The sequence below is a fragment of the Triticum urartu genome, chromosome 2A (assembly GCF_056163025.1).
Source record: "Triticum urartu cultivar PI428250 chromosome 2A, HENAU_Tu73, whole genome shotgun sequence".
NCBI lineage: Eukaryota > Viridiplantae > Streptophyta > Magnoliopsida > Poales > Poaceae > Triticum > Triticum urartu.
Window position 1 is genome coordinate 376,284,118 of NC_141874.1, and position 14,902 is coordinate 376,299,019.

General features: G+C 43.8%; 1 protein-coding gene across 14 annotated transcripts; it reads right to left on the reverse strand.

The window, feature by feature from the left end:
* Window positions 1-8,222: 8,222 nt before the first annotated feature.
* On the reverse strand, window positions 8,223-14,396 carry LOC125527656 (uncharacterized). Of its 14 annotated transcripts, none has more exons than XM_087543918.1 (11): window positions 14,106-14,391; window positions 13,625-14,020; window positions 13,269-13,412; window positions 12,321-12,380; window positions 12,049-12,155; window positions 11,874-11,929; window positions 11,507-11,758; window positions 11,139-11,236; window positions 10,836-10,912; window positions 9,725-9,828; window positions 9,057-9,575 (listed from the first exon to the last, which is right to left on the reverse strand). In XM_087543918.1, the coding sequence occupies exons 5-10, from the start codon at window positions 12,153-12,155 to the stop codon at window positions 9,777-9,779; spliced, it is 642 nt and encodes a 213-aa protein (XP_087400044.1). In that variant the 5' UTR covers window positions 12,321-12,380; window positions 13,269-13,412; window positions 13,625-14,020; window positions 14,106-14,391; the 3' UTR covers window positions 9,057-9,575; window positions 9,725-9,776. The 14 variants fall into 14 exon arrangements, 12 of the variants coding, with proteins under 12 accessions (XP_087400047.1, XP_087400046.1, XP_087400044.1 ...); XM_087543926.1 differs by lacking the exon at window positions 12,321-12,380 and having other exon boundaries at window positions 11,507-11,630; window positions 11,706-11,758; window positions 14,106-14,389; XM_087543924.1 differs by lacking the exon at window positions 12,321-12,380 and adding an exon at window positions 10,058-10,096 and having other exon boundaries at window positions 9,725-9,823; window positions 14,106-14,389.
* Between the last annotated feature and the right edge of the window lie 506 nt (window positions 14,397-14,902).

The window sequence follows — 14,902 nt, forward strand, 5'->3', positions numbered from 1 at the left end:
CGGCCCACAAAGAGTGGTAGCGAGTGTTTTTTCGCGTTTTTTTCTAAACCGCTTGTCGGAATGAGGCAAATGATACACCATTGGATAGATATCGTCGAGGCACATCTTTTTCATAACTATTGTTTTCTCTAATTCTTTATGGTTTAAGAGCAGTTTCAAATTTACTAAATCGCGGGATACTGTTTTTCAATTTTTTTTCAAATTTTCGGTACTGGTTTCGCTCCAGTTTTTTAACCGTTTGTCAAACCAAGGCGTGTAATATACCGTTGAAAAGCTATGGATGAGGCGCAACTTTCATATGTTGAAATGTTTTTGAGATTCCTTGTGGTTTTAAGTTAATTTTGAAAATTATGCGGCGGACATCGAGTGGTCGCGGCTGTTTTCGCGAATTTTTTACAAACCGCTGATCGGAATGATTCAAACGATACGCCGTTGGAAAGATATCGATGAGGCACAACTTTTTCATGTAGAACACTCTCTCTAATTCTTTACGGTTTAAGAGGAATTCTGATTTTACCGAAATGCAGACACTGTTTTTCGCGACACCTAAATCGACGTGGGTACTTCATGCGACTGAAAACCGCACTGCATTGGATGAAAAGGCGCACTGCATCAGACGGGTAAGAGAACTACATGGTTTTTTTATTCAAACGTAATTTTTTCAAGGACGAGAAAGTAGAGTGCACTTCACATCTAGTGTAAATGAACCTCAACACTACCAAGAAGTGAACCGCATTACTTTTCTTCGCTTCCGTAACAATTTTTTTGCACTTACAAGATGAACAACATCATACAGCCGACCGCACTGCTTGAGACTGAAAACCGCACTACATCAGACGGTCAAGCGAACTTCATGATTTCTCTTGTCAAAGTAAAGTTTTCGTGTGTTTTTTACCAGGAGAGGAGAGTAGAAAACCACACACAAGAGAGTAGTGAACCACACCAACGAGAGTAGTGAACTTCATACTTTTTTTCGACAATATTTGCTTTACAGAGTGAACCACTTGACTCGCTACAAAATAAACCGCATTGCAATGTCGACAAAGGGAACTGCATTATTTTCTATTTTTGCTAGCATTTTCTCTTTATAATTTCATCTCAACTGCGAGGCCAAGTGTAGTGAACCGCACGCGACAGCTAAATGCACTACAAGTGCGGATGCAATTTGCAAAACAATTCTTTCAAACATAATAAAAAGTGAACTCCTTTATAGAATATTTTACAAAGTAAACTCCTCTATACTATGCACTGCACTGCAAATCTCAACACACGATTTTTATGAACTTTTACTAGGGGAGCGCCAATCGAACTCCACGACCCACAATACAGGACATCAATCAAACTCTGAACGTACGGAGGAGGGTGAGTCTTGAGTTTTCTTTTTTATAATTGGTTTTCCTCCTTTTTCTGCATTAGAGAACATAGTGGACTGATCTGTGTCTTCGTTTGAGCTCATACCGAACTGCACACACGCACGGGACCATGGTGTGGCGCAGGGACAAGATTGAGATGGTGTGGCGCCACCTGCGGGGCACAAGCGAGATGTGAGAGGAGGAAGAAGGAATGGAGAGAGAGAGGGCGCTCACCTTCGATGTTGTTGTGCTATTTTTCATCCAGCGCATCAGCGTGGGGAGGGGTGGGCGGCTAGAACCATGCATCCTCAGCTGTGGGTCGCCCCCGAGGATGGAAGTAGGGAGGTGGGAGACCACCGGGGCTATGGGCGGCCGGGAAGCTCCAAATTGAACTACCCGAAAGAGATATGAAGAATTGGACAGCACCGCACTGCATTGGCGCTTGTCATGGATCGCACTTCGCCACCGAAGAGTTGCATCCCCTGCTGGAGGCCAACGGGCTGCACGAATGCGACTCCCGTACTGCACTCGTACATGTCGCAAACTGCAAGGGGCCTTCACCGCTCGAATGACACAGGGCGGTGCTGGGAGTTTCTCCCCTCTCCCCGTGGTGGACGGCAACGGACTGAGAAGGGGACACCGGTGAGGAAAGGAAACGCCGGATCGAGGCCGTTTGTCCTCGCCGGAAGAGAAGCTGGTGGGCACGTGAGCGCGATCCCGTTCCCATCTGTAGTTCACGCAAGCATAACCACCAGCTCGCCATCACGCGCCGATGTCCAGGGGTCGCGTGGGGGCCGTGGATGCCGGCGGAGGGCGGAGACAACGCGTCAGGCCTGTGTCTGGTTGTGGACGGAGAGGAGGACCCCGAGGCGGCTCAAGGGCCATGGATTTTGGCCGTCGTCAAAGAGGAAGAGCCAGTGGATCTCGTCGGATGTGGCTCGAGAAGGTGCGGGATTGGTAAAATCTTGTCGGATCTGGCCCATAGAGGCAAGGCCAGTCGTCAGAGCGCCGCTAGGATCGCGGGGGCTGCGTCGAAGAAGGACGAGCAGGTGGCTGCGGGGAGGAGTGTTGGCGCACTATGGCACAGGTGCGTGGGGCGAAGCGATGCATGGGAGGGCGGCGTGGCAGGGCGATGGTAGAAGGAGATGGGCTGGCGCGGCGGGTGGCGGCCTAGGGCGGTGCTCCGGCGGCGGCAGAAGGTGGACAGGGGCGGGGCGGCGAGACAAAGACCGGTGGTCTTGCAGCGGCGGCGGTAGAAGGTGGAGGGAGGTGGGGGTTTGGATCGGGGCAAGAGGTAGGTGTCGTGCGGGAGGTGGGGTGGGACGCACGTGGGGAGTGGTTGCTTCTGTTCGTTTGGGGTGTTATCAGAATAAGGCTTAGGTGTTATTAGAATAAGGTCTTAAGGGGTGTTATCATAATAGACCCACCCTATATATCAAAAGAGGGGATTTCCTCCGATTTCATTAAAGAAATCCAACCATAGAGAACCATTATCCGACAACATCTCAGTGTAAACGGGCAGTTATGCAATTACTAGCACATAAGCTAGGCAGGTAGAGGGATGCAGCACCAGCTCGACCAAGTTTGGATTACAACCCAAATGCTACCACATAAACATCAGAGGGGAAGATAGGGACTGAAAGAGCCAGCTTCATCATCTCAGTCTAAGCACCCCCGGCCTCCATCCTTGCGACGCACGGTACACCTCATTTGCCACCTGCTCGACCCTAGTGCCACTGATAAAATGAAGTAATAATACAGTTAAAATGGAGCGAGGGTCCTCTCTATCATTTCATTTCCAATGTAGATAAAGAAAGTGCTTCTCTTTGTTAGTATATGTTTCATCAACTAGTCTCATTGTTAATGTTTAAGCGTATCTGCAAACTGGGGTGCTTAATTTTAGTTGATCTGCACAAAAATAGAGATTGGAATGTGTCAAGGCCCCTCCTTGTACTACCGCTGTACACTGATGTTCATCATTGGCAGAAGGTGTATCGGGGAGACTCGGGTCGATTTCCAGTATGAGGCGTCGCAGGGCCCATCTCGCCCTCGCAGCATGGCATACTATGATACTATCGCAATATTTTCTTCTATTTATTAGTGTATGTTTCATCAACTAGAGCCACTATAATGTAATCATGCCTTTTCATTATCTATGCAAATGGGGTTATTCAGCTGCATTTTGGTGGAACTGCACAAATGTACGGACGGAACCAGCATATATGCAGAGCGCGAGGCGCCAAGTAAAAATTACTGACACCAACCCTGCTCCATCTAAGCATTGGCATCCACCACCATCAGTGGGATGTGTGGCGCTCACTGTGGACGGATCTTTCTCGGCAGCAAATCCTCTAACCAAATACTAGTAGCTTAGACTTCAAAAAAAATACTAGTAGCTTATATTGGCAGTTTTCTAGGGTGTACTCTTTTCTGAAAGAAGCACCAATCTATTTTTCTTTATTTGTACACAGTGTCACAACTTTGACCCAAAGGTCAAGTGCTATTTTAGGGTGATCGGCATAGTACTCAGAGACTGATTGTAAGCATGATTTTTATTAGCTGTCGCATTGATTGTAAGCATGAGCAGATGGAAGATTAGGTTAGTGCGAAGCTTACCTTAAACCCTACCGACGCCATTGAAATGAGGCGTGCATCGAGGGAACCGTGGAGATTGGCGGGGAAGCGACGTCGCGCCATCCGGCCTCCTATTGCGGTGGGAGAACGAATACTCATGTGGTTATGGCTGGCTTTGCACCCTCACGAACGGCACGTCGTACTCGATCGATTTGTTATCCTCTGGGTGCTCGACCTTTGACCTGTACGCCCACCACCTCCACCTGACTTTCGCCTCGGGCGAATCTGTCTGCTCCATCGCCCAGAGGGGATACTCGATGAACTCAAAGGACTGCGGCGTGACTGCCGCCGAGGAGTACATCACCGCCCTCACCGTCGCCGTTTTGCTCTTTCGCATACATTGCCACATGGCCCTCATCGTCCTCTAAATATCCCACTCATTGTCAAACCAAGTAAGGATCTCCTTCAACTTGGCTAACTTTGCCTGGTCGGCGCCGGCGATCTGCCTGATTCGCTGCTCCATCCTCTCCATAGATGTCCTTCTGAGTGGTCCAGTGCTAGCTTTGGAATATGGGTGGAGAGACGGTGGTCTGGCAATAGAGAAGAGGGAGAGGCGAGACGGTGGTTTTGGAATGGAGATGATGGAGAGGAGAGGGTGGTTTTGAAATGGAGAAGAGGGAGAGGTGAGACAGTGGTTTTGGAATGGAGATGATGGAGAGGAGAGGTTTCCCTGCCTTTCGGTCGCTGTCAGGTGGGCCCCACGCTTGATGGGACTCATGTGTCAGTGTCTCAATGGCAGGATGGGCTATGTCAGGGGATCCTTGTCCGAGGAGAGAGGAGGTGGTTTTGCAATGGGGAAGAGGGAGAGGTGAGCCGGTGGTGTTGGAAGGAGATGATGGAGAGGAGAGGAGGTGGTTTTGCAATGGAGAAGAGGGAGAGGAGCGTGCGGTAGCGATTTAGGTTTGGACGAGAGGGCCGGCGCGCTGTGACTAGATCAAAATCAAAATCAATTTACCCTTCAATTAAGAAAGCGACCCCACATTAACTAGTCTCCCTTTTATTCTGGGTCATAATTGACCATGATTTTCACAAATAAAATATATGTTATACGTTGCAAAAATAATATAATTTGAAAGTACATTCAGATACGAACCAAACGATACAATTTTGGTGACATGCATTCACATTTTGCTTGTCAAATACAGTATGTGGTCAAACTTTGACCCAAAATACGCAAAACAAAAAATACTTCCAAGACCAGCGCCGCTCCTCTCCTCTTAAACCACCGCCACTCCTCTCCTGTTTCAATCTAAATCCTGCGCCGCTCCTCTCCTCTTCCATTTCAAAACCACCGCCCCTCCTCTCCTGTTCTAATCCAAAACCAGCGTCGCTCCTCTCCCGTTCTAATCCAAAACTAGCGCTGCCCCTCTCCTCTTCCATTCAAAACCCACTGCCGGCGAGTGAAGGTGCTGTGGAGAAGTAGATCGATGGAGGAGTACAACCGATACATGAGGATCGCAGACGGCGACCCTGTGAAGCTAGTCTTGGTTTGACAACAACCACCAACTAGCGGCGACGGCGACATCCATGGCCAAATATCTGCAACAGAGCGAAAAGGCGGCGATACTCCCAAAGGGAGTCACGCGGGAGTACATAGAGCTGCTCCTCTGGGCCATGGAGCAAACAGATTCACCGAATCCGATCGTGAGGGAGCGGTGGTGAGAGTATCGATCCCAGATGGAGCATCCACCAGATATTGAAGGATCGAGCATCTACAGGGTGCCGTTTGTGAGGGTGTCGTGCCAGAGCGAGCCGGTGGAGTGTTCGTCGACCGAACCGAGCTGCAAGAGGAGAAAAGCAGTTGGACCGACGATGCTTCGCCGCCATCCTCTCCCTCATCGTTCACATCGTCTCATGAGGCGGCTGTCTACCGCCGAGGAATAGGAGGGGACTACCCCCTAGCCCAATAGTCGGGCAGGTTGTGAATTGTCAAGAGGAGCTTAGTGTTGTCAGTATTTGCAGGTTGTGAATTAGGTTTTGTGTTGTGTATTTTGAGAGTACTTTCAAATATGAATGTCATTTGAATTTCAGATTTGCAGTATTGAGCATATAAAGTATTTTATGAATTCGGCAAAGCATTTATATTAACACTGCCTTTTCAAACAAGGTTAACATCATGTTGAAGTTTTATTCATGGTCGAAAATGGAATTACCAGCTAGTTAACATCATGCTGATCAACATTTATGCATAGCACATCTTCGTATGATGCACAGTCAAAAAGATATGCTATTTTCAAAATGCCCACACAATGTCGAGTGTGTGAAAAATAGATAAAACAAGGGACGAAGTTTTGGCAAGTGTTGAACGTGGTGTGCGTAGATGACAATGGGAACCCACATGTCAATAATGGTAGAGGCAAAAAATTGGAGATATTTTCCCTACATCAACTGGAATCGAACCCGGGCGGAACAGCTGTCGGGTAGTGTCACGTGGCCACTGGGCTAGTTCAGTACTTCCGTTACAAATAAGGCATTGCCTTCGGTGGTCCGATCACCTCCTGCGCCTTCGTGCGCTTGTCGCGGTGCCATTGTCTAATGTTATGAACATGTTGAACAAACGAGAGGAATATGGAAAGGACTATACGTGAAGAGGCGGACAGTCGGGACCCACTAGGTCTATGACCGTACGCAAGCAAGTGCCTCATCGAAAAAAAACTTCATCCTAATGCTATACTGACGTTGGGGCCCACGGGTTTGTCAACATAGTTACATTTTTTAGGTGCTTCAACGTAGGAGATAAATTCACAACGAAGTTGTGGAGCTGGTGGGTAGTATCATTTATTATCACTCGGGCAGCAAGTATCCGTTGGGTTTTGGGCTGCCCCATCTAGGCTTTCTTTTTTAACATGCGCAGCCCACGACATGCCGGTTTGTATTTTTTGTAGGGCCGTCATGTATCGACCGGCCTATGGACCTCCCATCCGAGGTTTTTTTCCTGAAACATAGGCAGCCCAATTTATGTTTTTTTTGAAGAAAACGCAGAGGTCTGTTCTATTTTTTTATATAAGAATAGGAACGACTGGTCCAACTTTTGTTTCCCTTCTAACTATATTATATACTAGTTGACCCATTGCGCCAAATGGTGCAGAGACCTGCTACAGACATGTTGTCGATGAAAATAGTTTCATGCTGCAAGAACCTTCAACTAAATCATACTATTTTTTAAACATGTTTATTACGTTGTTAAATAATAGTCTGGAAAAAGGGAAACTTTGCATAATATGAATATCTCAGTTTGAAAATATGGACACTATGATGAGAGAGTAAAGTTGGCATGGTTGTATTTTGTAGCAAGTTTGGAAACATGGTTAGCATGATGAGAAACCTGGCCATGCATATTTTTCCTAAAAAAAAGAGGGAAAAAGATAAGAAACCTAAGAAAAAACATGTCTTTGGCCCGTGAGGATATTAGGATAGCCCATATGTTATTTAGCCCAACCCACGTAGAGGATGCCTGTGGCCCGTGAGGAGCTGAATAAGAAGCGGCAGGGGATAGAGCGAGCGAAGATTGTCTATCCCCTTCCTTTCTTTCTCGGTTCGTCAGCTGGGTAACAAATGGCGGGTAACAAATGGCGCAGAGACCCACTGAATCCATGTTCAGCATGGAAAGAAATTCCATGTTTTAGTTGTTTTAGTAGCGAGCAAGCATATATGATAACAAATTTAACCCCCTTAATAAAAATAGAGACTTGTCATCTACAATGAGATATACCTACACATTTTAATTTGGTAGTAGAGTCCCATTTCAAAACCATGTCATGTTGAAAAAATGAGTATTTTTCAATAAACTCCCGTTGCGCCAAATTGCGAACACACCATACGTGCTTTGGAAATATTCCATTTATCAGTGTTGAGCAAGCACATATGGTTACTATTCTAACCACTATATAAACAAAATGAACGGGGGCTTGTATAAGGGTAACCAAAGTTCAAAAGAAAAAGTGTTATAGTGTTGTTTTCCCGATGATTTGGGTCTTGGAACACCTGAATACGCAAGCACAGTATTGCAAGTAAGAAAATGTGAAACATTGCTAATAACTTGCGTCATATACATGATAGTTTTAGGCCATACAAACAGTGGGAAAAAGAAAAGCAGTCTATATGTGATGAAGCAAGCCTAAGTCAAATAGGTAATGCCCATACAACCAAATTCATTACAATGGATGGATCTCAGTCCTAAAACTGGAAAGTAAATATGCATAACAGAAGTGAATCGTAGAACGTGATTTATACAACTTCATGAATATACTTAATATCCTCGCAGCACCATATCCATATTACTTGAGGAAGTAAATAATCAAAAGACAATCACACATGAGTTGTAGGGTTTTATCGTTTCCACTTTACAATCCGAACAAAACTATATAGTTGGTCTGCAAGTAATTACATGACACGACAATGGATTCGACAAATGTCCATCTTTTATGGCATAAACACATATATATTGATTACAGTGAGTAATGAGAAGTGATGGTAGCTCACTCTATAACATCGTCCACGCCAGGAAAATATGGTAAAGCAGTCAGATCCCACGACAAATATGATATGAAAATCTTGGAAAGAGAACTATCTAGAGAACAAACTTACATGTAAAGATGTGTTATGGCCTGTGAAAATGGAATAGTGTTATGTCACACTATTTGGCTATTGCTATAGAAAAGCTGCTGCAACAATAAAAATAAAAACTAAAAAATTGTGCTTATGCGCAGTATAATGCCTGGTCATCAATATTTTGCATCAAATCTCAGCAAATGCTCTAAGTACATATATCAGGAACTTCTTCTAATACTCTAGTAACATAATCTAAATTAGCCGATGTGGAATCCTGCAGAACTAATCGGCCGACATAAAGTCGGTGAAATCAATAACATAACATAACAATAATTAAATGCTTAGTTTTACTTAAAGGTATTTTATTTACATATCTATAAAGCCATCGGCGCCTGACATTATCAAATTATAATAATCAGTTTGCCACACTACACATTTATTTAACTTGTAATAAAACTTCAACAAACATATCAACTAATGGTAACTGGTGTATGCCACGCAGAGAAAATTGCACTCTGGTAGAGCAACCACATGGTAGAAGCTGACAAAAGTATTACAGATTGACAATAAATAATAGATAGCTCCATCAGTACCCACCGTTGTTGGGACTATCAAATTAAAATTCCATATCTATCAGAAAACTGACAAAGCTTGAGGGCCTCTTAAATACGAAGAAACGGCATGTGCAGAGGGGCCATACATACTGATTAAGAAAAGTCACTTTTTAGCAACCAGACTCCCTTCATTCAACGAAGGAGAGGTGGGGGCATGGTCATGGGATTTGGGATCTGGAGCAGTAGGGCTGAAAATAGAGAAACCATACACATCATAACGATGATGTACTTCAACAGCCATGCATAGAGCAACACATCCTCGGCACCCTTCTCTTTGCCACCGCCAAACAGGAGCCGGTGGTGAGGCGCCAGCCGGCCGGCGTCACCTCTCCCACTCCGCCGCAAATCTGTTAGCAATGCCTGACCTCCGCCCACCCTCGTATCCCCTCTCCTCTGCAACGGCTTGCTCTCTCCTCGATCTCAACTAATACATCAGGAAATATAAAGAATTAGTCCCTAAGCATCAACTGTACTGATGCAGCAGACACAGCTTCATATTATGGATTTTAAGTTCATCATACTTTGTTTGGAAAAACATTAGAATTTCATCAAAGGAAACCGTTTAAACTTAACTGTATTTGCTAGTCTTGAATTAAATTATCTCTGTGGGATTGACAGAAATCTGTCACCATTGAAACCAATGTATGGCTGCAAATGTTAATATCCTAGAATCTGCACTGCATCCAGTAAGTTTCTCAATGGTATATATTTTGGAAAACTGAAACGACATGTGCATATTAGGTGAAACTTGCAGGATTATGTGCTAATTATATCTATTTTCCATGACCTGTAGTGTTATGATTCCTTTTTGGTAGATCAATAACGGTTATCCAGTAGCACTAATACAGAAGAAAGGTTTAAACGAACAATGGTCGAGCAAAGCAACACGGGGAGGTGATTGCTTACATATAAAACACGGGGAGGTGCTTGCTTGCTTCACCTCACCTGAATTTTTAAAAGGTTTTTCTATTATTATTGTGTTGACACTATGACAGCATGTTTACGCCAGGATAAAATCTTGTCAAAATTATCTGTCTAGTTCAAACAGGATATCAAGTTCAATAATATGACAACGATAGTTTATCATCTGCTATTATTATGCTATATGACATGAAGTGTACACGTTTAACTGGGCAAAATAGAACATACACGGGATCGGCAAAATTTTGCCCAGAGCCTTCCTACTCGTCCTAGGCACCTCCCTGCCTCTCTCCCCCTTAATCAGGCTAATAAAAATATAGACCCAAGTTGTATATGAATCATCCTAATCAACAGCAACATGATTTACATCGTCCCTGTAAGAATTTTATAGCTTGCAAAGCAGCCTGTTCATAGGCGGACAGTGCCCCCGTACCGCCAGTTGCCCAGAAGAACATCCTATCTGGCGGCAGGGAATCACTGCTTTGGCTCCACTCCAACAAGCACAACCCCATCGTCAATAATCTCACACACGCATGAAAGAGCGGGCAAACAAAACTGCGCCACCAGGGTCTAAAAAATTGGGATCACAAAAGACACAGCAAGGCACATCCTAGCACAGGAAGCAGTATAAATGAAATAAGCAGCATAAGAAACCGAAACAAACAAATAAAGCATGCACGCAACACCCGGTCAGGTAGCAGAATAAAATAGTAAGTAATATAGAGAAACAAAAAGAAAGAAAATGGAGGCACAGGACACAAACCTTGACAGCAAGTCAGGGGATCGGCGAGCTGACAGATGGGTAAACGACAAAGCAAGTGAAGGCAACGACAACTGGACCTGCAAAACAGAAGGAAGCAGGGACCCACGTGACGATAGTGTAAAGCTATCTATCGCTAGAACTACATTTAAGTAAGATCATGAAACTAAAATCTGCTATGCCATTACCTACACAGCCTTTGTATATGTTATTAGATTAACATGTATGGAGACAACAGAATATACCAGGGGATAATTAAGTAACACCAGGAAAACTATTACCAAGGTAATGGGGTTCATAACATACCTGAATGGTGCTATGGGCAAAAATCCATTGTCTACTTCTCTTGAAGCTAACATCTACCCTTTGCCAAGGAATTCTATTCAGGCTTTTGAGCGTTACTTCTGAAATAGGGGACATATTAATTCAGTTAGAAAAAATATCGTCTTAATCATCCAGGAGAAATGGAAGTATGGAACAGTATTGGATATAATACAAAAAACACTAAATAACAACAAAATTGTAGCTCCAATGCAAACATGAACCAGCGTAAAGACTTCGTCATTAGAAACTTGGCATATATGGTTTCTGCTAGTTTATCAAGTCCTTGGACAATAAACATCACATCATCATGGAAAGCCTGGTACTACTATAACTCCAATTCAGTATCTTACCTTCCATTTCACTTGTAGTTTTTGCCTGATAAATCATTTCATCCGAAAAATCAACATCCCGAGCCTTTGGTTTTTCCACATATACAACATGTGGATATCTTACATCATCCACAAAATCTCCTTTCTGATGCCAGAGGATTTTGAAACATAATAACCCTGTTACAAACCAGATATGGGCTGATAATAAATAGATCATTACCTTGGTAAGCTCGTGTTGACGGCGTATTGAAGATGTCTTCCAGCCAACAATGACTGAACTTTTACTCAAGGCCATAAAATAAAGTGCTTTAAATTCAGAATTGGTAAATAGATAGCCAATATGTTTATATTGATCTGCTAAGTAAAAATATTCATGGCACAAGGATACAATCGCCACAAACATTTGAGTAAGCAACATAGCGCTTGAAAGAACGAACAACTGATCTGCACGTAGAAACACAGTATAAGATGCTCTGTTTGACACTATTTGATAGTGATAATAGCTGGAATTTGAGCGTGGTGACATCATGTACTTTCATATACCACACGACCGATAACAATACCTTGAGTTAAAGCAATAATTTTTCACACATACACACTTGCATTTTCCTCTGCTCCTCTGATATCTTCTGTCAGTGCACCTTGGGTCTCCATGAACCACCAACTTCATCTATAAAAGTATTGCATAGACGTAACCATATTAGTCGATCAGACATGGTAAGAAATAAACAATACAATATTCTTGATACCGATTTAGCTATGCAAAGAATGACCAGAAATTGCAACGAGGTAAGTTCCTAAAGAAGATGCACATCAAAGAGATAAGAGAACTTACATGGGTATCAAAATAATATGATCTCTGTACAAATATATGCCTGTTGTCTTTAAACAGATCCTTTGAAGAAATTTACTGTGAGTAAAAATCTCCAACAATAATTATAGAATCATGTAAACTTTTGTTTAGTTGTATGTAATCATATAACTGAAACTGTAGAACATACTGCCCTCCTCTAAGCAGCCCACCTTGAGCATTTTTACAAACAGCTAGTGCTTAGATCTACAGCCTCAAAGGCAAAACGTGAGAGAGAGAAAATGAGTGCGGGAGAGAGAGAGATGGTTGGGGGCTCACATATGGCATGCCAGGAAAAATTCTTTTCAAAACAAGCCCATAGGAAGTATAATCAAGCATCTTCAGCTACAAAAGTTTCTTTCAGCAGGCTTTTCCATGTTGATATATCTGGATGGTCCGAGTTTCAAAAGATTTTCTTAGAGACGTTAGGTAAATCTGGCTATAATGGCCCTCCAGATCGTAGGAATGATCCTGCAAAATTCCTATGTATGCTTGCCTATGTCTCAGTTTCACATGAATTTATACATACCTTCTAGCTCAATTTTTGTGCCTTTTTTTGGAATGCCTATGCATTTATGACCTATATGGCTTTTCTCTTATAATCTGAAGAGTCCTCTAAATTATTTAAGGTTGCCTCTTTCCAGAAATGAAATAAAAATGTAAATTTAGTAAGCATGTGGATAAGAATAAAATGAAACTTCCTATCTGCATTAAAACTTCAAGCTCCATACTAAAAAATTAACAGGTCACAACAAATCACTGGAAAGTAGCATTTCATATTAGCTCTTTACTTAGGTTATTTTTCCCACCCCTCTCAGTTTGCACTTCCTTATTGATTATTGTTGAATCCATTCTATAACAAAAAAAGAGTCACTCAAGGTAAAATGTGAACTTTGATCCAAAACTATAAGAACAAGGAAAATGCCTTTTTACCTGTGTTTCTTACGATGGTTTCCCTTTACATATGTGATGTTGTAGTCAGCTAGCCGCAGATGAAGCATCAAGAAGACAAGTCATGATCAAATATTGCTTCCAGATGGAATTTCCTCAAACAAGTTATGCACGTGTTGTACTTTCCTGTTGGAAATATGAACAACAACAAACATGTCATCACTGTAATGAAATTGAAGGACGTCTATGAATTGGACATTCAAACTTCATATGGGCATTACTAACTAATCTTCCTCCATATATCTGCAAGTATCCGTGTAGAAAAAAAACATCTCCAAGTTACGCTGATCTGATTCAAGCTCCATACAAATCCTAAACAAAATCAAATCAGGGGGTACCTGGCGCTTGAATTGATCTGGACATGGCGGCACCATTTGTGGAGAGAAGCACTTGGGGAGGTCAATGGCGAGCAAGGCCGTGGCGGTAGTGATGACGCAGGACAAAGGCGCAGGGAGAGGAGAGGCCAGCACCACTGCATTCCCTGCTTGGGAGCCAGATGCCGCACGCTCCCAGCCACCCCATCGGGCCCTGTGGTCCTCCACTCTGCTCTAGCAGCGGCGGGATCAGGCCCTGTGCGACTGTGCTCATCCGGCGACCCCCATCTCCTGCCTTTGCACCCCCCTCGTCCACTTCCCTCCTCTACGCCTAGGCTCCTCCCACCGCTGCTGCCGTCTCTATCAGCGAGTAGGTGGAAGAGGAAGACGAGGTTGAGGCACCCTGTCCAGATCCTGGCCCTGAAGATTAAACACGAACAAAAAAGTAAATCAACGGAAAGGAAATGGGAGGAGTAGATCCACGGAAGGAGGTCGGGCGGCTCACGGGGCACCATCTAGGGTCGTCTCCGCCACCGCCTCTACGAGGCTCCCCACCGGCCGACGACCAGGTCGTCGCGTCACCCCTCTTTTCCTCGGCTAGCTCATGAGACGAGGAGGGGCTTGGGACGGACCAGGAAGGGGGAGGAGGACAGATGCAGGAGGGCACGGCTAGGGTTCGTGGGGTGGCGGCTGAGAGAAGGGAGGACCGGAGGCGGGAGAGGTGCGGGCGGGCGGCTGTGGGGATTGGGGGGCCAATGGGCTTTCCAGGAGGCTGCACCAATCAGACCTTCACGCCGACGAACCCAGCCAATATATGACGACCCCACCGACAAAGTGGCCCACCGATCATATATATGGGAATGAGATAACGTGGTGAAACATGTAGTGAATATCCAACGGTGGAGAAGAGGCGTGGTGGGAATTTTATCTCGATCTGACGGTCAGCGAAGGAACCCATCGAGGGAGCATCCTCCAAGCGAAGCCTTTGTATTGTTTTAAATATTTAAGTTATTTTATATGTTATTATATATTATTGTTATTGTCATCATATATTTAATAGATACAAACATATGTAAGAAAATAATATCCCATATTTTATTAACTTATAAAAATAATTTCTTATTAATAAAATACTGGATTTTTGGCAACGAAAATCCTGATGATTGTGTACAAAAGCTTGGTAAGATTTAAGGACCAATGTAATAATAAATTATTTATTATTTAAATATATTTATAACAAAATGCTCAGCCCCTGTTTAATTATTGATAACATTGTTGCACCCAACCCAATGTTATAATTTG